The following is a 27762-nucleotide window of genomic DNA, read 5'->3' on the forward strand; positions in this document are numbered from 1 at the left end:
GCTAGCTCACTGTCCCCTTTGGTTTTTCTGACTCATCCGGCTCCACTGGGGCTGGATGACATGGTGCAGACTTTGCAGAGGCTTTGTCTGTACACTTTTTTTCCCGACCGCTCTGCTTCTAGAAGTTCTGCTGAGAGTACGCTGGGACAGTGTCTGTCTTCTAGTAGTAGCCCCGTTCTGGGCAGGCAGAGTATGTTTCTCTGATCTAATTTCTCTCCTCGACAGCGCTCCATGGGAGATTACCGCCAGGAGGTGTCTCCTCTCACAGGTGGAGGACACAATTTTCCATCCCTGCCCGGAGCTATGGAAGTTATGGTAGTAGCCCCTGAGGGTGCACACCTGGTAGTTTCTGGTCTCTCAACCGAGGTTGCTGAGATTATCCTCCAATCCAGAACTCCCTCCATGAGGAAACTGAACGTCTTGAGGTGAAAACCTTTCACCTCCTGGTGCGAAGACTGCCAAATCGACCCAGTTATTTGCCCAGTTGGGACACTTCTGGAGTTCCTGGAGGCCCTTCTCTCTGCAGCGTTGATCCACTTCACCCTGAAGGTCTGCGTGGCATGCTGCGTCTCAAGGCCATACTTCCAGCATCCCTGCCAGAGTTCACGTCATTCCTAGAAGCTGACGCTCATTCCACCTCACGTGCTTTTATAGCTTCCTGGTCGCTACGTCCCCCACCTATGACGTCAGGCCCGTTCATGAGACTGATTTCACATGTTATTCAGAGCTGGTCATTCTGAAGGTCATTCCCATAACGTTTTCGGATGCAGCATCTCGTTCCCTTTCGGGAACCATGGTTACATACGTAACCTGGAACCATTTGTGTGCTGTGCTAGTTTTTCGGTTGGTAATGTTTTAGAAGTTCAGATCTCTTCATTGCAGTGAATTTACATGCTTTGCACAACCACCTCATGTGAGAAATAATGCTGAAATGATGAAAAAATGTAAGATTTGATTTTAGAGAGTTAAACTTAAAATGCTTAAATCTATACCCGTGTGAACTTAAGGGCAACAATTTGTTGTGCATGGTCTCTCTCTGCTGTCCTCTCCTGTCCACAGTGTCTTCTAGTCGGCCGTGGCTTAAAGAGGTCCAAAGGGAAACTGAGGAAAAGGTGATGGAGAGGAGGAATACGTAAAAGGCTGCGGAGAAGAGGCTGTAGGTTGCCTTTACCTGCCATCATTTTATCAAATGTCAGATCTCAGAGGAATAAACTTGTTACTGACAAACTAAACCGACTCTTGAAAGTCTGATGTATAATAAATAACATTGGCATGGGATTGAAAAACAAATATTTGCATTTCAATTCATCAGATCAAAACCACATGAATTATTTTTAATTTCATACATCAATATGAAAATCAGAAGGTTAAACACTGCATATTAACCCTGCACAAGTTCACATGCACTCCCCCACCATAATGCAAGTTATTGGTCAAAATGAGAAACCAAGATATTATATGTATATATATATATGTATAAGGCAAAAGCAATCACAATTACTTACAAAAAAAAAAAAATTAGTGCACTTGTATAATAAAAATGTATAATAAAATAAAATATGAATGGAATGTACATTGAAGCACAACGATCTGAACCATCAGATTCTAAATCGTAGTGCAGCATGACCAGACAGAGGTGTTAACATCACAAGGATCTTGAAAGTTTCCAAACTCTCCCAAATCACAATGCTGTTTACTGGTCATAAAACAAGAAACTGAAAAAGGACAGTAAAAGCACTTGTCAATTAGAAGGAAATTTGTACATTACTGTATAGAAAAATGAGACGTGAAACAACAGTTGTTTACATGAGAACATGCATATTCCAAGGCATAACATGATAAACTTTAATGAGCATTCTTAAAAATAGTGAAAGGCACAAAAGAACCCAAAGTTCCTTTAAAAAGAAACCCTACTTTTCATGAAAGAGCTTGCTGCGGAGCTGATGAACACATCATGATCTTTGAAAAGTGAAAGTTACAGTACGTGACATACAACCAAGTATGGTGACCGATACTCTGAATTTGTGCTTTTCATTTAACCCATCCAAAGTGCACACACACAAACACAGTGAACACACCATTTCATGCGCTGGAGGTAGTAGTTTGCTGCAAACAGACCCATTAGGAGTCCAAATTTCTTGGGGACATCGGAGATGTCAGTGATGACAGGATGTCCAAATGAGAGCAATGTTGATTATTCCTTGGGAAGCACATCACATTGCTGTTCCTCGGTTATAATCAGAATGACCTCAATCCAATCGGATTAAATAAAAAACTATCCCTGCTCTTCCAAGCTGTATAATGGCAATAGGTTGGTGTTTTTTTCAACAGTCTAAAAGTAGTAGACATAAAAAAGTAGACAAAGTAGACGTAAAAAATTATCTCTCACGGCTCCAGGGGGTGAATAAAAGCCTCCTGTAGCGAATCCTTGTGTTTTTGTAAGAAAAATATCCATATTTATAATGTTATAAACACTTTTCTCTCACTTCCGTGAGAGCCGCTCTGGGTGGATGAAGTAGGACAGAGGAGTCATGCATGCACCGGTGATTAGTGACGAACATGGAAGTGCGAAGGAGAGACACAATACACCTGTCACAAATTAGAAGCACATAATTAGGCTTGCATGTATGATAGTCAGTGGAAGTGAGAAAAAAAAAGTGTTTATAACATTTTAAATATGGATATTTTTCTTACAAAAACGTATCGATTTGCTACAGGAACCCTTTATTCACCTCCCGGAGCCATGTGATGCACGTTTTATTGATGGATGGGTGCATTTTATTTGACTATTTTAGACTGCTGAGAAAAAAAACACACCTGTCTACTGCCATTAAATAACTTGGACAGGACAATTTTTTATTTAACTCAGATTGGATTCGTCTGAAAGAAGAAAGTCATATACACCTAGGATGCCTTGAGGATTAGAGTTAAACATGGCCTAATTTTCATTTTTGGGTGAACTAACCCTTAAAGCAAAGTTGCTAATGGCCAAAATGTCAGCACTGATAAGAGACAGAAAATTTTTCAGGAATAATAATACAAAAAATAGTAAAGAATGGTGATGTCCATAAACAGTGTTTCTGCTGGTTTTATGAAGATAAATTCAAGACTTTATACAGTATATACCAATTATAGAAAAATTAAGAAATAAAACTGAAGGGAAAATAATGTCAAACTATGTTTGCTAAATTTTTAAGCTGTTTTACAATGTAAATATCTACATTTTCTTAAAGGGTTCACCAAAAAAGAAAAAAGAAAAAAAAAATTGCCATTTACTAAACCTCAAGTTAATCTAAACCTGAATGAGTTTCTTTCTGTGACAAGTCCCAGACCGTCTAGCACAGTACACAACCCTACAATGTGTTACAAGCCCAGATTACCAATATATCTTCTTGTATTACCACATCACTGCAGACTGATGGTGCTCAGTTTGGTCATCCACAACCGTAATCCCAGCAGTCATGTCCTTGATGAATCCCTGCTCCAAGCCTGTCTGCTTTAATAAAAACAAAAGGAAGCATTAAACGCCTTGCAATCATAAAGCTTATAGACTCCAACAAATGTAAATTTATAAAGTAAATAAATTTACTTACAACTTTGTCCAAGCTGTACAATGTGAATGCCATTTCCATTATGTCTGCATAGCATTTTGATGGATACAACTGCAAAGAACTCGCTGTGGTCCATCCACATGATTATTGAATTCTGTATTGATCTGTTTTAATTAACATTACCAAAGCTCATTCGTTTAAGGAAAATACTATGGAAATTTGTATTTTACAATACAAATATTTAACTTACCAAAGTTATATTCTGGTAAAATTTCCAAGCTTTGTGGAAAAGCTGAGCAGGATGGCTGACGACAGTCTTCTGTCTGCAATGGCCTTCACGAGAATGACGAGATCTTGCGATAAAGTGATGTTGAGAATGTGATATTGCTATTTAATTGATTCAACATATTTTTTTTAAGTTGAGAGGATAAATAATCTAGTTGAGTCAACATTCGAACTAGTTGAGACAGTGAAAACTATGGAATTACATTTGTTTCAATAATAATGAACGAAACCTTATAAAACTGAACGTAACTTTTTCAGAAAATATCAAAAATATGCCATTACAAAAGAAGAAATAATGATGAAAACGAAAAAAAAAATAAACTCAGTCACGCAAATTTATCAGGCTCTTCAAATATACTTAATTCTTTGTTAATGTTTTTCAAAGATTCGTTTTCGATAATCGTGGATTCATATTCATTGCCACAGATTTTGCAGTTTTTCGTTTGTTGTTTTGACACAAACCTCTCATGGGGGCGGGCTTAACAGTGATGTACTCTGATTGGATAGTGAGCTTTTGATGGACAGGTGCTCTCTGACCGGGAAGTACAGTGGCGCACATATTGGAAAGCTCTCGTGATTGTGATTTGTATTACTAAATATGTAAATAATATTTTAGCTTCGATCATCTCAGTCTCTAAAGATGAGCTCTTGTCCTTCAAGGCAGCCTGAAGTAAGCTTGTGTTACTGAATGACAATAATAAACAGCAACAAACTGTAGCACACTGTAACATTAAAAACTTGTATCGATGTTATTGGTTACTTCAGTAACACAAGCTTACTTCAAGCTGCCTTGAAGGACAAGCGGAGGAGGAAGATGAATCTGCTTCGTGTCTCTGTCTCCTGAAAGCTCATCTTTACTGAGACGATCGAAGTTCAAATATTATTTATATATTTAGTAACACAAGGCACGACATATTGCATACAAATCACCGCTAGAGCTTTTTATTTTATTTTTCTATCTTTATTAATGCAGAGAACAAAAACATACAAAGGTATAAACATACATCACATAATATCCACCACAAAAAACACACACACACACACACACACACACACACACACACACACACACACACACACACACACACAAAAAAAAAAACATAAAGAATAAAAAGAGGGCCAAAATCTAAACAAAATTAAACAAGGAGATCAAAGGCAGAGCAAATCTAACAGTCCTTATAGCTTTCTTTTTAGACACTGAGATTACATTGTATATTTGGATATTTTCTGAAAAAGTTACATTCAGTTTTATAAGGTTTCGTTCATTATTATTGAAACAAATGCAATTCCATAGAAAACGTAAGATTTTTAGTTGAATTAACAAATTCAGTAACTGCAAGTTGTGTCAACATCAAAAAAATTAGTTGAAACAACTAAACTGCTAAATCATTTTTTACAGTGTTATTGTGGGAGACTCTTTTCATTCTCTGTACAGTTCTTTTTCAGTTTGTTGTCATGAAGGATTATTTGTGCTGTTTGTGTGTTGAGCCTTTTGTCTGAATAAAATTTTTACCCCATTGGGGTTTAGACAAAAAAGCTTTTTGAATTTGAATTTAAAGGTAAGTAACTAAATAAATTAGGAAATGAGGGAAGGGGTTATATCGTGCATGAATGAGGGAACGAAAACCTGCTCAGTATTGTTAATGTGTGACTGCGATATACAAAACCTTTTCCCCATAAAGAACCATTGCACACAAGATAACAAAAATGTAAAAAAAAAAATCATGAGTAAAGAAACATATTCTGGGTTTTTAGCTTTAATGTAAAACTTTAAGTTTTAAACTATATGGATAGCGTACGTTAGTTTGATCTTCATTAAGGAATACTATAACTTTTCAAATTAACATATTAAGTAATGAAAACACAATCATTGAATGAAATTACGATTACTGAATAAATTAAATCTAAAAAACATGATATAATGCGGTTTCTAATGCTGCTTACCTGTCGAGAAAAGATGGAGTGTGGATTGGAGAAGCCCCCTAATCACTGCGGGTTTTCTTCTTTGCACACATGCGCAGTTTCCTTGCTTCAGATTTTTAATTTATTTATAATTTTATAATTTATAATTTATTTAGTTATTTATAAATTCATGTAAATATGCCAGAGAGTTGCAATTCAAATTTACTTGTTGGATGGTTGTCTAATATCTACATGTAAACATTAAGTATATATTAATAATTTATTTCATATTAATATATAGAGTTTTTATTTTTATTAAATTATTCTAAGCAAAAGCTGCATGTTTTTCCTGTTTTATTTACTTAGACTTTTTCCTTTTTTTTTTTTTTTTTTTTTTTAAGATCAGCCTGACCAGCTCAAAAGTTGCCAAAACCACTTTAAAACTAGCATGGGAGACCAGCCAAAGCATCCAACCAGATTCAACTAGTTTTAGCTGTTTTTTTTTTTTTGTTTGTTTTTTAAGTAGGGAGTTGTTCAGCTTTGCTATAGCAATAGACATCTTAAATACACCACAAGTCTCAATGCACAGAAGTTTAAGCACCTTCAGTAAAAGTCTATGGGATTTCTGGTGGTTTTGATAATCTGGTTTATTATTAAATAAGAAGTCAGATCAGTAAGAAAAGACATAGCAACTAATTTCAGACCATTCTGAAGGTCTGGGCCGAGTTTGGTGGTTGTAGCTAGGTTGTAGTCTAGGAAGAGATGCAGTTCATGAACTTCAACCCATCAAGCCATGCCGCTCTCACACTACACATGATTTCTCACACAGATCAGATTACCTCTGGTATGAAACAAGGTCTCATCGTACAAATTTTGTAAAATTTGAAAGAAATTCAAACCGTAAATACAGTTATGTGGCTCTTTAATGTGTCTGGACAGATTGTTGTATTGTTTCGTTTCAAGCGGCGTGTGAACCACTTGTCTTTACATATGTACTTAAAGTGCAACATGAACATGAATGTACATCAGACCTTATTTTATTTCATCCGTGAAAAGATGTCAGTACATACCACTTTTTTCAATTTTAAGTCCACCGAAATTCATCTAAACTCCTCCTCATCAGATGCCACTGATGAGTTGAGCTCCTTGCAGCATTTCTTCCTATCTCAGGTTATTGGTTTTCCACTCCACTATTGTCTTTGGCTGGTTTGTGTGGGATTTGTAAAGCTTTGTAATGATTTGGCTACAAATACATTTTTAAATACATTAAATAAGAGATTTTAATGAGTGCAAAAGTTGAATAGGTAATATAGAGAAAAGCAATGTCAGAGGTTGTTACTCTGTCTCCGTGCCATCACATTATCTATCTCATTATCACATAATCACATCATCTAACGTTCAACGGCTTGTAGAGTTTAGCCTCCAACTTGCTTCCACTCACCTGGAAGTTTCTAGTTTATCATGCAGACCTTGATTAGCTGGTTCAGGTGTGTTTAAATGGGGTCATTTCCATCACATCTCAAATTATTTATTTGTGTTAAATAACATTCTGTGATGAAAACCCTTTTGGAATACAAAATGCATTATCCTTTTACTTGAAATGGCTATTTTCATTGCTCACACAGTTTGTGTTTTAAATACAATTACATAATATTTGCACACTATTTGCTTATCTTTTTGTAATTTTTTCTGAGTTATTTTCACAAAGTATTGGAATGGTGAAGTTAATTAAAAGTTCTGTTTTGTTGCTGTTTAGAATGCAACAATTTCAGGTAGTAGGTGGAATTCAGAAGATCACATCACATTCTCAGAAGGTTCTCACAGAAAATGTATGAGTCAGAGACTCAGAAAGGGTGCATTTGAGGTTTCTGGCTTGAGGCGGTTAACTGACAAACATCTAGCTTGTAAACATTTGTACCTTAGGTGTCTTCTTTTCTTTTTTTCATTTTCTTTTATATATATATATATATATATATATATATATATATATATATATATATATATATATATATATATATATATATTGGATAAGGATAAAATTTTACTTAATTTCTACCTTATAAAATATTTTAGAACTTGGCATAACTAGAACTAGAAAAATTATCATAAAAATAAGTACTCATAAACCATAGAAAATGTCCATGTCCCTTTTTTAATTATTCAAAAGGCAAGAAAACAGTTACTAGTTTTAGCTTATTTTAATGCTTGTCTTTTTTTTTTTTTGTCATCTTAAAGCTACAGTAGGGAACTTTTGACGCTCTAGCGGTTAATAAACAGAACTGCTTGCGTCTTGCGGAAGAACATCGCAGCCGGAACTACTTCTCTCTGTTTATGTCTATGAAGAATCACAAAGGTACTGGGTTACTCCGGCGCGGTATCCCCAAAGCAATCTAAAATAGTCAGAATATAAACACTAATTATAGGTGTACCCTAGTGATTCAGGACAAGCCAAAAACACGGCTTGGAAAATGGATTCATGGTGTACTCACTTATTATGTTCATTTTTCTACATTTTGAACACAAACAAAGTTACGGACCGCAGCTCTGATTGGTTATTTTTTACCGGGAGCGATGGCGTTTCTGCAAATGGCAATAGGACACTGGGAGGAGCCAGAGGAGCTTGATTTTTTCACAGATTATCTGTCTCATATTCTACTGTCAGGACATAATGACAGGTTTAACAAATATGTAAAAAATATATTTTTTACAAAAGTTCCCTACTGCAGCTTTAAGGCCCCCTTAAAAGTTGGCTGAGACTCCCTATGGGTCCCGGGCCCCCTGGTTGAGAACCTCTGTCTTAGGCTATAGCAGGGATGAGCAACATTGGTCCTGGAGGGCCACTGTCCCGCAGTTTATCTGCAACCCGAAATTGCGACCGAAGTTGCTTATCCCTGGGCTATAGACATGGACACTTCTTTTTGCAGAGTAATCCTAGTTATTGTTTTATTCTTAAAGTAATAGTACCCCCAATATGAAAATGTGTTGATTTGTTTGTGTTTGTAAGAAACAAATCCATAGGCCTTTTTACTTCAAACTATTGTTCCTGGCCATACGCCATAATATAACTGCCTCCAGAAAAGGTTGTTCTCCTCTTACGACAAGATGACTTTTTTACTGGAAAATAAATATTCTGGATAAAGGACTACAAGTTCCTGCACATGTAGTTCACAACCTCCTCAGATAATATTTATAAGTAAATACAAGCCCAGGCTTGAAACAGACTGGTGGTGTTATGTCATTTGCATATAAGCAACAGGGTTGAATGTTTGATCTGCACACAAAAACAGGCTTGCCGCCAAGAGTGCTCATTTTCAATTGGCAGGTGGCAAGCTGAACAACCTGTTTGTCCTCTTTTAGCTGAAGGGAATTAAAGGGGAAACTCACTGTTCTCAAAATATATCCACTCCCAGGCTGCTGCCCTGTAGGCTGTTCGTATAGATGACTCATTGTATTCAAAGGCACTGCTCACACACTCACACACACTCACACATCCTCATAGATGCAAAGAAGTACACAAAGGGTGTGTAATGCTGCCTTGCTGTACATATAATCCCAGTTAAAGTGATTGCCACAGGGGCTGATCTGACATTTGGAGAGCACTTGCAAACAGAAGTGCAGCAGAATGAAGAAGATCACCTTCTTTCTGATTCTACTTGCTGTGAGTCACCTTTTATTATCATAATCATTATTGTTAATTGTTTTATTGAACCTCTAATGTTACAGTAAGTGTTGACTAAATAATACAATAAAACCACAATAAACTAGGCTTATGTATATATAATAATGGGATTGTTAACAGCTGATGCTAAAAAAATTACTGCAGACATGTGCAGAGGTAATTAGAATGCATTTAAGATAAATAGCCTAGTGCAGTTCTCTGTATATATGTCTTTGAAACTTGAAATGAATACTAGAAATTCTCAGTATGTCAGTTCTGTGTGAAATATAATTCTGGCGATCACAAAAGAAGTTTGTCATGGTTTAGGCTACTATGCAGCAGTTAGAGAGCATTAAAGTCATACAATTGTTGAGGAAGAACTAAACATGGAACGGATTCGTCCATGGTTTATGAAACACATTTGCTGTTCTTATCAAGTGACATTTCTATGGCAACGGATAACGTTTTTAAGTTATTTGTTTACCTGTGATGTCGCTTCCTTGTGTTTTCCATAGATAGTAAGCGTGGTGTCAGTTTCATTTGAGTGGTTATAATTTATGAGTTAGAAACCATGCTCAGTGACCTCAGTGCCTTTGGATTTCACAATGTAAGTGGAATTAAAAGGGGACAAGTCAATTGAGCCATACTCAGGCCACTTCACCAAACGTTTAGGGGGATCTGAGACCATTTTGGGTGTTTACTGTCTGGATTGTGCAGAGGAACTAACACCCTAAGCTTCCCATGCTTTCCTAAGTTTTTTAGAGTTTCCCATGTAAGGAACTTAAAATATATGTCATTTAAAAAGAGTGCATACTGTATTGGCATCATTTTTTATTGACGATTGGACCATCTATAAATGTTGTACATTATGCGTGAGAAGATTTAACCACAGGATCTTTATATAACACCTTTGACGTTAGTAAGGCATTCGGTACAATTATGTTCATGGATTGTTGTTTCTCATGTCAACTGTGTTTCTCATTCTTAAAACAAGCTAGACAACATAACAGAGTGCTATTAAATTTTTTTTTAACGAATGTCAATCAATATATATATATATATATATATATATATATATATATATATATATATATATATATATATATTAGACAAAGTTTATGAGCTTTAAAGAAAGGTATTACCGTACAGTGCAGATGTTTAATGCTCATTACAGGGTTTATGATTTCAATAACCCGCTGTGTATTGAACTATTTGTTTAAACAGCACAGTAAAGTTATATGGATTTTATACCATAAAATATTATATTTGTGTGCTTAAACATGACAATGAAATAGAAAACTCATTTCTCAGGTACTAAGAAGGATTTCTTTTGAATATCTTGTTTGTTTAGTAATTGTATGTTTATTCATTAGTATTACCCAGTTTTTGTCTATTCAATAGGTGGATGACGTTGTCTCTTCCAGCAAAAATGCTATCAGCAATCGGGAAAAGCGGGTAGGTAATATAAAAGACCAAATCAGCACATAATATCTCAGCTCACTATTTCGACACAGCTTGTCCCTCAACTTCAAATCCAATAATACAAGATAATGAAATAATACAAGACTTAATTTTGATTGAAATACACATATGTTACATCACGTAAGCATCTTTGAAAGACACCTTATTATCAAACAAAAGATTAAAAAATCTGTCAAAATCTTCAGGCTTCATCCTTAAGGTCTTTCCATATTGAGCTCAGTGAGTTCTACAAGGTCATACATGATCTAATGAGCTTTATGTATTTTATTATTTTATATTTTTAAGTAATAAAGTAACTTAATGTATCAACTCTATTCTGTCAGATTATAAAGGAATTATTATTTTTTTTTATACTTTATATTTTTCTTTTCTCTCTCTCTCTCTCTCTCTCTCTCTCTCTCTCTCTTTTAACCCTGTAGCCTGTTTTCACAGAATTACAGAGTTCCGTTTGAATCAGAAGAAGTTTTTCTGTAGCCTTTTTACAACTGGTCACTCATTACATCTCTCTCTGTCTCAAAGGATGCTGTTCTCATTCGTTCAAAGAGAAGATGGGTTCTGTCCACCATCGATCTGGAAGAGAACATGCCTGGACCGTATCCCGCTACAGTAACAACGGTAACTTCACCCCATCACTGATCGTTCAGCCTGTTTGTGTTACTCATAAAATCTTTATTTTCTTTGCTGCCGTATTCGGGATGTTTGGGTAAGGTTGTATTTTTATAGAGAGCCCACAGGTTTTCATTATAGCACTTGATTACGATACTTGCTAATAGTGTTAGGTGGAGGAACATTATTATGAAGAGCAATTGTTTGACAAAAATAATTGTTTCTAAAAGAGAAATACTCATTTGTAAGTCTCTTTTGGATAAAAGTGTTAACAAAATGAATAAATGTGAATGTTAAATATGTATGGACAGAATCTTCACTTGCATTTATATGACTCCAAAGCTAGAAACTAAAATCCATGAAACTCAATGCTAATTTGGTAAGGTTTGTCCGGAGGTGTCATTTGGTTGATGTAGGCTTAAATGTCATAATGGATTTACAATCTTAATAATGGATGCAAATACATGAATCATCATAAATTATACTGTATGTGATTGTCATGTATTTTTGGTTTAATTGATGCTAGCTGTACAATGACAAAAAGGAGGACACCTCCGTCAAGTTCCGCATCAAAGGACAAGGGGTGACAGAGAAACCCTTTGGTTTGTTTAGCATTGATGAAAACAAAGGGACTGTATACGTACACCGGCCCATCGACAGAGAAGAGTACCCCTTGTTCCACGTAAGACAAAACAAGATTTGTTGAATTTTTATTGACACTAATGCAAAACAATACAGTGGAATTCAAAGAATTGACTTTTTTAGTTTATATTGATGTAGTTCACTGTGACTTTTTGTTTCTTTTGTAGGTGGACTTTGATGTGCTGGACAGGAAAACTGATGCCACTGTGGATAAAACACTGTCATTTAATGTAGAAATCAAGGACAAAAATGACAATAGTCCTGTGTTCACTACGAACCCTATCAGCTTATACCTTCCAGAGAACACGCCTGAAGGTTGTGAGAACATGTTACTGCATATATGTGACCCTGGACCACAAAACCAGTCTTATGTGTAAATGAAATAGAGATTTATACATAATCTGAAAGATTTCCACTGACAATATTTGAAAATCTAGAACCTGAGGGTGCAAAAAGAATCGCAACCTGAAAATTGCAACCTGTCTCCAACCAATACGCCTGTATAGGTCTTTGGCAGAATCCCTGAAATAACACCCATCAGAGCGTATACTACAGTTGTGCCCCTATCGGCAATATGACGTTTTCATATTAATGCTATGTACTCTTTTATTTGCGCTATAATTTGGGTTTTGTGTAGCTCAGTTAGTAGACTATTGCGTTATACAACGATATGTAATCATACGATCATGGGTTTAATCCCAGAGAATGCACATGCTCATAAAATTTATATATTGTATAAATCATAATTTAGCATGATTTCTGTGAGGGGTAGGTTTAGGGGTGGGGTTAGGTGTGACTTCCATTCAAACGAATAATCCACCTAGTAAAATATGTACAAATTACTATGAGATAGGTGTAAAAAGTCCACACATTGCATTTAAATAAACACACATTTTGATTTGTAATGACATTATACATCATTTCATGACGACAGATGCAACACAATACTGTGGAAGTCATGGCCTGGTGGTTAGAGAGTTTGACTCTTAACCCTAGGGTTGTGGGTTCGAATCTTGGGATAGGCTATGTGTGTGCACTTTGGATGGGTTAAATGCAGAGCACGAATTCTGAGAATGGGTCACCATAGTTGGCCAAATGTCAGCTCACTTTTTTTTTTTTTTACTTTCACTTTCATATAGGTCGTAATAAGTTGCTTGCACAAACAACCTATATGCTCAGTTTTCCCTGGAGGACAGGCTCAGAAAAATCAATAATTTTTACCAATACAAAGTTTTTTTTTTGGCTATTGCTAAAAATATACCCCAGCGACTTAAGACTGGTTTTGTGCTCCAGGGTTACATGTGAAGATAAAGTGTGCAGTTTTTCTCTTATGATGCTTTCTTTAATCATAACTTAATGTACAGAGACTATAGCAAGTTAGCCATATGTAGGGGTGAATTATTCAACTTGTGTGGTGCTTTCCAAACATTGTTTAAGCATTCAGACCAGCTCAACACCAGTAGCAAAAGCTGTCAGTGGGGCAGTACCCTTTCAATAGGTACATCATTGTATCTTATTTAACCATAAAGGGTGAACTTTAGTACCTTGAAAATACACATTAGTACATAAGTGTAAATATTAGTAAATAAAAGGTATATACCCTTTGAAATAGTACCACACCAGTGGCAGCTTTTGAACCTTTTTTTAAAGTATGCAAATCTGTTTAAAAACATGGATTCTATTTGGCGACACAGAAATGACACACTCTCATTTGGTTAGAAAATCAGCGTTATGTTTTTTTTTTTTTATCTTACATTGAGGAATCACATTGTTCTTGATCTTTTCTTTTCATAAAACATAATAATTTGTAATATTTTATCATCCTATAACTTTTAAAATGTCAAAACCAAAGAAGCAGTCATTTAAACTAAACTGTTAAAAATAAATGACAAGCAGAGAGTTTGTTCTCTCTTTCTAATCATTCTTGTTTTCATAGGCGTACTCCAAGCAACATTACAAGCTCATGATAATGATCAGAAGGATACTCTTAATTCCCAGTTCACCATGAAGGTGGTGTCACAAGAACCTGCCTCACCAAACATTACCATCAGGGACATGCATGGGACAAGTACAGTCCAACAGCTCACCTTCACAGGATGCTTTGATTATGATGTGAGTATCAAAGTCGAATGCATGTTTTCAGCATTTTTCAGTACTTCTCATCTCTTCTGTCTCCCGTATTTCAGAAAGCAAAACAATATAAAGTGCTTGTTGAAGCGAAGGATCAAGGTACACCTCCAATGTCTTCAACTGCAACTGCCATTCTGTTTATCACTGATTCTAACACCCATCCCCCAGAATTCAGTTCGGCCACGGTGAGTCAGGCTAGTCATACAATCCCAGTTTAATATGCATTCTAGAAGGAACTAGAAGGAAGCCAAGACTACTGTAGATTGATGTGTGAGGAAAATGTAAACACTGTGAATATGTGATGCAGTTTAAAAATGTAAACAGTGGGTTGCATGAGCTTTGAACTGACCAATGACAGAAATGTAAAAAAAAATAATAATAATAATATATATATATATATATATATATAAATGCTGCTAGGCACAAATAATAGACCCTGGCTAATCTTCTGGCAATGTTCTTTTATCTTTCAACATGTTTGTAACATTCACTCAAGTTTTTAATAATGATCTCAAAACTTTGTTCTTTTATGTTTTTTTTTTTTTTTTTTTTTTTTTCTTGTTTCAGAACATTAAAATCTAATATTCCCATTATATTTGCAAAGTAATCAAATGGAATGCTTTTAACATTATTACTAGAGAAATTAAAACTTAAAAATAGAAATTTTGAAAACTTCAGAAATAATGATTTCATATCTTAATGGGAACTTTAGAAAAAAACAACTTTTTTTTTATCCTTAAATATTGATTTATTTGGCTCCTTAATGAATGGCATCTGATATGATATGCTTTGATATAAGTGAATGCGTGTGTGTGTGTGTGTGTGTGTGTGTGTGTGTGTGTGTGTGTGTGTGTGTGTGTGTGTGTGTGTGTGTGTGTGTGACAGTACAACACTCGGGTGGATGAAATGGAATTAAAAGAGATTCTAAGAATTGGCATCAAAGACATGGACGCACCAAACACACCTGCTTCAAGAGCGGTGTTCTCCATCACGAAGGGCAATGAGGAAAACAATTATAAGATTGAGACAGACCCCAAAACCAATGAAGGTGTGCTGTCTGTTGTCAAGGTAAATGCCACTGTTGCCTTTAAATATTTCATGCACTTCTTAAAAAAGCTTAAAGTAATAGTAGATACAAAAGAAGATATTAGATGAATGTTGGTACCAAAGAGTTGCTGCTTCCCATTGACTTTCATGTATGTATGTATGTATGTATGTATATATATATATATATATATTTTTTTTTTTTTTATTTATTTATTTTTTTTTTTACTGTAGAAGTCACTGGGTACCATCAACTGTTTGTTGATGATAGTAGCCATTGCTTATTTTTCAGTTGAATTCATATATATGAAAAACAGACCCGGTTTACACACCTACTTTTCCTTGTTATTTCTTTCAATAAACATGCCAGTTCCACATTATGTTCACAAGATGGACAGCTTTTAATATGTTTGTATTTTCACAGGGGAAGAATTTCCTGAAAACTGAGACCGTAGAGCTGGAGATAGAAGTTGAGAACGAGGAGCCATTATTTCAGTGTGTTAACGGAAAGCCCGTAACAGGTACCAAACCAAAACCAAACACTGCCAAAGTGGCAGTGGAAGTCATTGATTCGAACGATCCCCCCGTGTTTAAGAATCCAACAGAAAAAGTCTACCGGAATGAAAATGGACCTATAGGAGATGTGCTGTTCGTGCCCGAGATCAAAGATGAGGACTCAGACATTAGCAAACTCAGGTTTGGTTGAGCTTCACAGCATAAATTACTCATCAATTAAAACGATTCATTTTGAGGATTTGTATGCTACTTTTATTTTTTTATTTCCTTATATTCTATCATGGAATTTAATGTGATATATAAAATTTGTAATCAAATTATATGCTAAAATATGTAATGTGTAATAAAATATATTAAATGATATCACTCTTTTAACTAACTGTTAACTATGACAAGGGTTAAGGGATCCAAAATATGGTCATGCAGAATAAAACATTAATATGTGCTTTTATAAGTATTAATACACAGCCAATATGCTAGTAATAGGCATGCTAATAAGCAACTAGTTAAGAGTGAGAAAATAATAATGTTGACCCTAAACATTTCAATGATACAGTATATGAAAAACGTGTGTGTGTGTGTATTGCATTATGTAGAATGCAAATATACACCAGAGATGTAGAGGAAACAGGGTGGTGATGTAACAGAGAGTAAGCGTCTGTATGTGTGTATGTAGGTATGAGATAGTGCAAGACCCAGCCCAATGGGTGAGTGTGGATCAGAAGACAGGAAAGATCACAACAGTTAAAACGATGGACCGGGAGTCTCCATTTGTCAAAAATGGCATCTACACAGTCGAGGTGCATGCTATAGATGACGGTAAGCTTCAACTCTAGTGTATCGATCTGTTCTCAGTATGTTCAACACAATCCACATTTTTGCTAAAACATAGAAATGTATATCTTTTTTTTAAATTTTTAACAATAATTTAATCTCAGCTGTTACTGACTTTTTTCCACATGCTGTTCCCAGGAGTGCCTCCAGGTACAGGTACATGTACCGTTATGGTCCACCTAGGTGACTTAAACGATAATGCTCCCGAACTCATCTCCAAAAGTACGGTCATGTGCGGGAACAAAGTCGATCGTGTGGATGTGTCACCAAGAGATCTTGACAACGCTCCATTTGCAAATCCTTTTACCTTCTTTCTGGGAAGGGAAGAGCTGAAGAGCCTCTGGAAGCTGGATCCCACCACAGGTCAGGCCACGCACATTTACATCATTTACACTTACACAGAAAATAGTCAAGGACATTTCACCATTGATCTGGCTCCATCAGTTGGTTGCACAATAGTACATTTCTTTTTGTGTCTAGTATACATAGATATATTTACACTAGAATTGCTTTAGAGACTAGGACTTGCTTATCCAAAACATTTCTTAAATGTTTCTAATTACATTGATAAGAAGATTTTCCACTCGCACTTTAGTTTAGGAGCCAGTCAATTCTCACTATTACCTGACTATTAGTATTTACTATGACTTTTCCCTCAATAAACTCCTAATTTGCTGCTTATCAATAGTTAATAAGGTAGTTAATAAAGGTCAGATTAAGAGATCTAAAATACGTCATGCATTATAAGGCATTAATGTGTGAGAACTATATAATATAAGAACTAATAAACTGCAAATATGTTAGTAGTATGAATGCTAATAAGCTGCTGGTTAATAGTGAGAATTGGTCCCTAAACTAAAGTTTTACCAATGAGACATGCCTGTACTTTCTTGTCAACTAACTCAAATAAAATTTACTTGAAGAAATAGAAATGTTTTGTTTTGGTTTTAGTGAGCCCTGTTTCAAACGATCATTATTGTTCCGCTGGGTTTGTACTACAGGAACAAACACATCTCTGATCAGTTTGACGAGTCTGCCGTATGGAAACTACACCATTCCTCTGAAGATCCAGGATCAGCAAGGGCTGCAAGCAGAAGACGTTCTTCAGGTGGTTGTGTGTGATTGTATAGGGACGACCAACAAGTGTCGTGATCGTCTGCCTCACTCCATAAGACTGGGTCCGTTAGCCATCGGTCTCCTGTTGGCTGGACTTCTCCTAATGGCCCGTGAGTTTCAATGAGACAGCATCAAATACAGCCTACAATAACAGTTCTGCTCCACTTATTTAATCCTATAAGCACTTTTGCAAGATGTATGTTATTAAATAATGACACTTTGTTGTTTTGCAGTTCTACTCCTTTCTTTCTACTGTAACTGTAAAAGCAAGAACTTTCACCACATTCCTCTGAACCTGCATGAGGAGGGCATCCAAACCCTTGCCAAATACAATGAGGAGGGAGGAGGCTCAATCTATAAGGTATGCAAACTGTCAGTCTTGTTGAGAAGGAACTGTAGAAACGATCCATTTTGTGCATGAGTTTCATTTTATTAATAAGCATTATTTGGTATTTGAGGTCACTTCTTTGTGTGTCTTGTGTTGCATGTGCAACACAAGAATGATTTGTATCTGCATCAAAAATCTATTTAGTTTCATCACAAATTAACAGGTTATTTATGTGCAACCGTATGTTTTTCTGGAACATTCCAAAGTGTTTGTGCTGGTATTTGCAAATAAAGCCTGAACTTGTTTACCTGAGAATGTTAGATGCAATTTTACAAGCAACACCTGTGATCATCATTTTGCCTCTGTTTTTTCTTCTTCTCAGCCTAATTTAGGGTATGCTTCACATGCCAGTTGGAAGGAAAACTTGAAAATTTCTTCTGCACCGGTAAATACACGTTTTTTTTCTCATTGGTCAAATGCCTATATGGCCGAAAGCCACAAAATTATGCAAGTATATTGTAGTATTTTGGAACAGTGAGCAGGATTCCAGGGACATCGTTAGGACATAGTTGAACAGTGATACAGCACTCCGGATCTTACGCCTCATGACGAGACCGAAGCACAGCCACAGAAACAAGAATGAGATCCGTTCTGACATAATTGTGGCATCAAACTCAGTTAGTGAGGACTCGTTTAAAATATTGCACATATACAGGCCGTTCAGATTACTTGTTAAATTGCAATGAAATACCTTCTATCTGCAGACGATGTATGTCTGTTTGTGGATGGACACTTCACCGGCTACATGTGCTTATCCTCATTTGTGTGTGTGTGTGTGTGTGTGTGTAAAATGCGGTGCTGAAGTGAAATAGTTGGGCAGTTTGATAGCTGAATTATTATAGGCCGCCTCGGGTTGGGGCGGGTAAGGAAATTTTACTTTATTTGCGGGGAGGGCGGAGGCGGTGTGTGTGTGTGTGTGTGTGTGTGCGTGTGTGTGTGTGATAGTACAACACTGAGGTGGATGAATATATATATACATATAGATATATATAAATATATATATATATATATATATATATATATATATATATATATATATATATATATATATATATACACACACACACACACACACAGTCTTGTATGTGAGTGCAAAGATATTGCAAATGCAAGTTACAAATACTAGTGACGTCCCTGCAGGATTCCAAGATGAGTTCTACTGAATAGAAACGCTCTGCGTGTTGCTACATGCTTTTTTTAAGACTTAGACATAAAGGCAGGCTGTTAACTACATGCTGGTAATCCACACTTGCTATAATTTGTCTGTCAAGCTTCTTTTAGCAACTGTTATGCCAAATTTTCATATCATAATTAAATGATTTAATGTGTTGCTACAGGGTCATTTACAATTTATTTTTAAAGAAAGCACTACTTTGTCCATCAAGGATGCATTAAGTTGATCAAAAGTGACAGTTAAAGCGTTTATAATGTTTCAAAAGATTTGTATTACAAATAAATGCTGTTCTTTTGAACTTTCTATTCATCAACCCAAGAAAACAATTATAATACATTTTTCAGCACTGATAATAATCAGAAACGTTTGCTGAGCAGCAAATCAGCACAATAGATAAGGATAACGATCCTGTGACGCTGAAGACTGGAAGTAAGTAATTATACTGAAAAATCAGCTTTGATCACAGGAATAAATTACATGTTACTTTTTGATCAAATAAATGCATCCTTGGTGCGTCTGAGATTTTAAAACATTTGACCAATCCCAGTCTTTTGTGCAATAGTGTATACGAGTGTGTGTGTGTGTGTGTGTATATATATATATATATATATATGTATATATATATATATATGAGTGTGTATATATGTATATATGTATATATATATATATATATGAGGCTGCCTTGGGCCTCCTAAAATGCTTTTCATATAGGAGTTATGCAACGGTTGCTATTTATGGCGTTTATTACCATGACAACCGTCTGAGTCGCCTGCAGGTGTACACACTGTGAGTGCCATGAGTGCTCAGACTGACCTCAGATTTGCCCCGCAAACATTTCAGCAGTTATCATAGGCTCGTTTGTGTACTGCATTTCTGTCCACTGAACCAGCCATGCCCTTAATTATGAATTTATCATTCTTTTACATGCCAAAGTCAATTTCTACATAGAACTATTAACCAAAAAGAAGCAGAAAATAGTGCTATACACACTTTCATGTGTTCAAGTTAGCCTACAACAATTACTTTGTTTTTTACAAATGGGAATACAACGAATTCATGACATGAGTAAAAAAAAAAGCTAATAAATAATTCACATATCATACAAAATTGTGTTGCAGAAAATCTTTTACATGTTAAATTATTCAGAACAGAGCAACATAAAAAATCTGAAAAAGCAGCTATACAATTATAGGACAATTTTTTTCATTGCCTATATATGCCATTATAATTTAGGTTTTCTTTCTTAATTCTATGGAATTATAAATGAAATGCAAATTATAATCGGCCTGTTTTAGGCTTTTCCTTATTTTTATATTTAGATATCCATCAATTATGGTGATTATATATATATATATATATATATATATATATATATATATATATATATATATATATATATATATATATATTAGGGGTGTAACGGTTCACAAAATTCACGGTTCGGTTCGATACGATACACTGATGTCACGGTTCGGTTCGGTTCGGTTCGATACGTTTTAGATACAGCAAAATGTAAAAACATCTCAACTTTTCAGAATGCCGCAAGCGCACCGTGGGTCATGTGACAAGAACCAACCAATCAGCTTCATCCTTTCCCGTAACAAGGTTGAGAGCTCAGCCAAGATGAAGGAACAGCTGATCATAGCTGTATATGGATTGCAATTTTGAAATAAATTCAGTAGCAGAGCTACTGCAAGCGATTTTTAGAGCTGCAAATCCATTTATCCTTCGCTGAAATTTCCGCGTCTCATGGAGAGAGCACGTCATTGTTGCTTAGCAAAGACAGACGCCTCATGAGCGCTTCTGCCCGAGCGCTTTGGAAAGGAGGAGAAAGACGCGCTTAGCGTTTTCCATGCGTTTTTAGGCACGATATGTGAACGGCCCCTAAGGCGCTCGCTCACTCAGCACGCGCTGAAGGCTCGTTGCAAAATGTCTAATGCATTTAACAGACCAGAAATATAAGATCCTAAAATAACCAACAGGTCTGGTGTTTGGGTTGGATTCCCTGTAAGCTATAGTGTCTAAATGCTGCAGGGATAGTTTGCTGCGTGCATGTTTCTCCTTTTTTTCGTCTTTTCCCAGATAGTACTGACGCATATATCCCAGATATTCCCGCTGGTTTTTTTTTTTTTTTTTTTTTTGTAATCCCGCTGGTGTACCCTGTCATGTTGCAGATGCGACATACCGTTGTTTTTTTATCCACCACTCTCTTGCCATCACCATTATAGCTTAAAGGGAATCCAAAGTGCACCCAAACACCAGACCTGTTGGTTATTGGAGGATCTTCTCATTTCTAGTCTGTTAAACGCATTGGCTATTTTGCAACGAGCCTTCAGCGTGTACTGAGTGAGCGAGCGCCTGCTGAGTAGCCTAACATAAACATATAAGATGGTGTTTTTTTCTTCTTCGGGAGTGTCAGGGGCGTTGCCTGTTACGTTGTTTGGGTTATTGGGCTACCTTGTTGAACGCATATCATTATATTTCTTTCTCTCTCTTTTTTTTTTTTTTCAAATATAATTAATTACTCCAACGAACCGTTCGGTATACATAATGCGTACCGCGTACCGAACCGAAAGCGTCGTACCGAACGGTTCAATACGAATACGCATATCGTTACACCCCTAATATATATATATATATATATATATATATATATATATATATATATATATATATATATATATTGTGAGTGCACACAAATAAATGTGCCCCTTTACAGTTTAGAATTATATATTACTCTTACCTTTATGAGCAAAAATGACAGCATATTAAGTTTTTTCCACTGTAAGAAAAAAAATGCAAGTGACTGCGCTGGCGCTGTTAAAACAAACAAACAAACAAAAAAAACCTCACATTTAACAATCAAAAAATGCTCCAAACATTTTTCTAAATTGACTTTATAAAAAAAAAATCTGAATGAGACTTTTCCACTTCATACATAACTCAACTATTTTAATAGCTGAAACAGTAGTATAAGCTTTTTTTTTTTTTTTTGGAAAAGGGGAAAAAGATGGGCTAGGGCCAATATCTGAGGCCCGTGCAGGGCTCTAACCCACTTCATCCGACGTTGTTTTGTTCTCATCTGTGAGCTTGCTCTTGATATTTGTATTTAAAGCCATTTTACATGAACATGAAAGATTTAGAAACATTGGACACAACTATGGGGCACCATCATCATCAAAACCAAAAATGAGCTAAGAAAATGTGTGAAAATGTATAGGGCCCCATTCCTATATTTTGCCTGGGGCCCCCAATTCACTAAATCCGCCCCTCTAAATATATATATATATATATATATATATATATATATATATATATATATATATATATATATATATATATCTATATATATATATATATATAGATATATATATATATATATATATATAGATATATACACGTATATATACACTGTATACACAATTAAAATTTAAATTAAACATGAATAATTAATTTTAGTTTCTAATGCTTATTTCTAACCTGTTCTGATTTTAACTGTTGAGTAACAACAGGATCTGATAAAATAACAAGCTACTAACAGATTGCACATTGCTGTTGTTCCAGCCTGAGTACCTGCTTACTGATGGATACAGGAACGATTTGAGAAGCTCTTCAGGGGTGAGTGTCAAATCACCGAAATCTGCTGACTACCAAGAATTAATACGTCATCAAAAACTGTCATTAAACATGTTCTGGCGCATGTTAAAATCTGTAACACATTTTCCACCCTTCGTGTTCTTTAAATATAAAGGTTGAATTACCGGTAGATCTGTAATTATGTGGTATCGTACTAGTGTACAGGGAAGGAACGATAACAAGATAACGCATCAAAAAGATTTCAAATCAAAAGGATTGTTGAGACTTGTTGGCTTTTCCTAGTTATTTCCCTTAAAATGTGACTGATAATGAAATCAGAATGCATGAAGGTCCAGCCCTAAACATAACCACCAGCACAACACAAGCAGATCGTACAAAAATGTACAAATTATATTATACAAGTTCATACAAATTAGCCACCAATTCAGCAAAATGTAAAATAGTTAAGCATTTCCATGAGATTGTGTTGTTTTCCTTTCTATTCAAAACCTTACAACTCTTAATTCATATATTAAAAGTAAAAATTAGTTGTTTTAAGTCACATTGTTCTTCGGTGATTTTAAAATATTGTCTGATTTATGCTTTCTCTTACAGTATGGCGTTCAGAACAGCTGGCAGGAAATGTCCAGTGGTGTAGGAGTGATGAACATGGTGAGTGATCGAGACAAACCGCTGTAACACCTGAGGCATGGAAGAGCTGTGAAAAACAACAACAACAAAACGTTGCATTTTGCCTGAGGTGTTCCTGCTTCAGAGCAGTATTTAAAATGTGCTTTCATACACAGTACAGCAGGCTTCACATGTCTGAGACCAGATGGTGATCTGGAAATCAACAGAAAGCTTATGTGTGAAGTCAATGTTGTTATCATTCTGCACTATTTCTTTTGTTAATCAAATGTAAATGCATGGTAGCTCTACTTTATTATAAAACTATTGAACATACTGTACATCTATATGGACTGGTTTACAGTACACTTCAATACATTTTACAATCAAGTTTGTCAGTGTGTGTGAGGTTGGTTTAGGAGCATTTCACTCAAGACATTTTTTTCTAATTCAATGTGCAATACTTCTTAACTGCTGTGTTTTAAGATCATTTTTAGTTGTAAAGCATTATTTGTCTCTGTGAACTGCTGGCTTAGTCTGTGTGCTCGCAGTAAGCATGCTTTGGAAAACCTTGCAAAAATATGAAGCTGGTGCTTTAAGTGTAGAAATATGATACAATATATATATATATATATATATATATATATATATAGTTACAGAAAATGTCATTAGCTCAGTTTGAAACAATAGAAGTCCCCACAAAGAGAATTAAAAAGATGAGTGTGTTATACACTACTTTTCAAAAGTTTGGGGTAAGGTCTTTTAGTTATTATGTTCATCAATGCTGTATTTATTTGATAAAAATACAGTTTCTAAAAGATAATACTTTATATCTGTGATCAAATCCGATTTTACAGTATCATTACTTCAGTCATCAGTGTCACATGATAATCATTCTAATATTAACACATGGGGAAATGTATTGATACATTTTTATTATTGTTGTTATTATAATGTTTCATTTATTTAATGCATCCTTGCTAAATATAAGTATTCATTGTTTTTGTTTTTTTTTTATTGTACTTACCCAAAAGGTTTGCATAGCCGAGTAGTGTATATACAGTAAACATTTTACATATGACTATCATGGATATTTAATTATGTTTTTTTTTTTTTTTTTTCTAAAGCAACATCACAACATGTCAATGGTTCGAAGGGACAAGGAAAGCTTTAGGGTAAGTTATTCAAATAATTCATATAAATAAAGAAATGATCCTCACTAAATATAACGACTGAAACGAAATCATTCATCTAAATTAAATATCATACTTGTCTTTAAGAATGAAAGCCGCCGGATGTCCCGCACACACAGCATTGCTCGGACAGACAGGAACCTGGAAGAACACATTGAGAGGGTGAGTCCAACACACACACAACTGTTTATTTTCAGGTTTCATTTACACTTATATAAATTTTTGCATGAACATACTATACAAAAGTGCAGTTAAAGTAAATGTTATATATTTTTAAAATATAAAATACACATATTATGTATAATAAATAATGTTTAATTAATAATGTATTGTATTTAATATATTTATATACACTTATTTAAAGTATGGAAAAAGATTATTGAAACATAATGATTTAAAATGTACTTTACACTTTAAATTGATAAATTGCACATTTTAAAGGTGCACTTAAGTGTGGTCACGAAAGGTCTTTCTCACCTGAGCAGCCTTTTATTTGATTAATATTACATTATCTGCAAGTACAGGTGTTCAGAATATGGAAGGAAATTAAAAAATAAAAAATAAAATAAAAAGGAAGATGTTAAATAAACATTGTTCATTAAAGCATTGTTTAACGTGAAACCAAAAAAAAAAAAAAAAAAACTTGCACTGCATGATTTTCTTTTGACATTATTGGTGGAAAGGCGACCTTGCTTCATTCAGTTTGTTTTTAGTTGAAAATGCAATGCACTGGCGCCACCTATCTGCCAGATCCCTCATAGCATAATATAATATTAATGTACAAAGATCTGCAGACTTTTCAGACACCACAAGGTGAAATCATCAGATAATGCTGCTTAGAAAAAAAAAAAAATAAAAAAAAAACTTTACACTGTATAAGCATAAGCATTAAGACTATGCTATTTATCTTTCCACTATGCTATTCCATAGAAAATCAGTGGGATTTTGGAAGAGCAGAGGGACTTTCCAGCTTATTCCCCGGTTCAGTATGAATATGAGGGGGGCGGTAGTGACTGCCAGTCACTGGATCAGCTGACGATCAGTAACCACGGTGATAACCTGGACTTCCTGCACAACCTCGGGCCCAAGTTCAACACTCTGGGTGGGATCTGTCGACAGTCAGTGGAGAGTCCGAATATCCGGCTGTGAAAATGGATGAAAATGTGGGGCTTTATATCCTCCCACATTTCTATAATGCTTGTTGCTACAAATGGGTTCCAAGGATTTCTTACTTTTTTGTTGTTGTTGTGATTGATTTTGTTTTTTGAAGACAGAGTTCTAGGCCATTGTTGCTTTTAAAAATCAAGCAGCATTTAACCTGTACAGGTGCAGGATGATTGTGGATATAAACTGTGAACATTACATCTTCAGTGCCAAGACTGCCTGCCCTCAAGGAACTATGGTATACAATGTGCATTTGTGCTCACCATGGATGTGCAGGGAAGCATGTTGGGTGTTTGAAATCAAAACTCATGCCTGCATCCCACCAGCTTGTTCTGAGAGGATCAGAGGCATTGGTGGCATGGACTCTAGTGGTCTTCACAGTGAGCTTCTTCTCTCACTGATGCACTGACAAGACGGTGTTCTATTTAGATCTCAAGATGATCATAACAACAATTATTTATGCAGCTTATGTAACTGAGTGTTTGTCTGGGGTTCTCCAGCACTTGCTGTCTTTAGCCCACATATTGTTTCATGCACTCTGCTAGAATTAATTTGCACTGGAGAATTACTTGTGTATCTTAAGGGACAGTCTGGCCAAAAATGACAATTCTATCATTTACTCATCTTCATGTCGATCCAATCCTAATCCCAATTTTTTTTTTTCAAAATGTATGTATGTGTGTGTGTGTGTGTATGACCATGGACCACGAAACCAGTCTTAAGTGTCAATTTTTCAATAATGACATTTTACATAATTTGAAAGCTGATTAAATAATGTTTCTATTGATGTATGGTTTGTTAGGCTGACAATATTTGGCCGAGATACAGCTATTCGAAAATCTGGAATCTGATAAAACTATTGAGAAAATCACCTTTAAATTTGTCCCATTGACTGGACTGGATATTCCATACAAGAAAGGAACATCATACAGTACATCATACAATTTCTGAACATCAGGTTGAGTAAATAATGACTGAATATTCATTTTTGAGTGAACTTTCCCTTCCGAGCATGAAAAGAAAAGAGGTTATTTTTTTATACTCTTTTATATTTTTTAACGCACAATTCAGTGTTCATCTGTTTCTTTCATATTGCCCATTGTATTGTTTGTTTCACCCAAATCTTTTTTTTTTTTTCAGTAAGGATTTTTAATTCAGTCATCTTGAGGGTTTAGGTGTAGGGTGCTGCTGAGGGACTGAGGCGTTGTCTGCAATGTTCACTTTTTCTTTGAGGAACAGCCTCTCCAAAAATGTATGCGTAATATTATCTGATTTTTAATAACACTTTACAAAAATATTCAATATGTTATCATTAGTTAATGCCTTGTGGGATCTCAACTATTTTTTACAGCATTTATGTATCTAATTTGATGTTAATTCACTAAACAATGTTAATATAATTGTTAATTGTTAATTCATGTACCTTAATAATACAAAGAAAAAAATATCAGTACATGTAGACATGATTACTAAATGCTGTAAAGGTATTGTTAGTGTACAGTTCATGTTGGCTAACTCTTTTGAACACTATTGTAAAGTGTTACTGGATGAACATAAAGGTTAAAATTAAATTTGTAAATGATGCTGAATAAATGATGCCAGTTTCTGATAACTAAATGTTATTTTTTTTGTGTTCAGGTATTTGTCTCTAAATCTTTTACTTACTGCAGGGATTACTTATGGCAGGGATTCCCAAACTTTTTGTCAGCTGAACCCCTTTGGCATAAAACATGTAGCAGACATACCCCATTAGATTTTAATTTAATATTCATGGTTTCATGTCAGTTAATGGTCACATGACATGCTGATAAATATTTTTCTTAAAAAAAAAGCTTTTTAGTAAATGTTTTATTGTTATTTATGTATTACCCTTT

At 35.1% G+C, this 27762-nt stretch overlaps 1 protein-coding gene across 1 annotated transcript; it reads left to right on the plus strand.

Annotated features, from left to right (window-relative positions):
- The first annotated feature begins 9190 nt into the window (after window positions 1-9190).
- LOC113071239 (cadherin-like protein 26) lies at window positions 9191-26576 on the plus strand. Its single transcript, XM_026244602.1, has 19 exons — window positions 9191-9396; window positions 10798-10851; window positions 11398-11493; window positions 12011-12166; window positions 12294-12441; window positions 14063-14238; window positions 14313-14441; window positions 15142-15324; window positions 15725-15996; window positions 16493-16635; window positions 16789-17013; window positions 17652-17876; window positions 18000-18127; window positions 18477-18539; window positions 22893-22946; window positions 23520-23576; window positions 24659-24706; window positions 24812-24886; window positions 25655-26576. The coding sequence occupies exons 1-19, from the start codon at window positions 9361-9363 to the stop codon at window positions 25871-25873; spliced, it is 2487 nt and encodes an 828-aa protein (XP_026100387.1). The 5' UTR covers window positions 9191-9360; the 3' UTR covers window positions 25874-26576.
- Window positions 26577-27762: the final 1186 nt, after the last annotated feature.

The sequence above is a fragment of the Carassius auratus genome, unplaced genomic scaffold, assembly GCF_003368295.1.
Source record: "Carassius auratus strain Wakin unplaced genomic scaffold, ASM336829v1 scaf_tig00006684, whole genome shotgun sequence".
In the NCBI taxonomy this organism is placed as follows: Eukaryota; Metazoa; Chordata; class Actinopteri; order Cypriniformes; family Cyprinidae; genus Carassius; species Carassius auratus.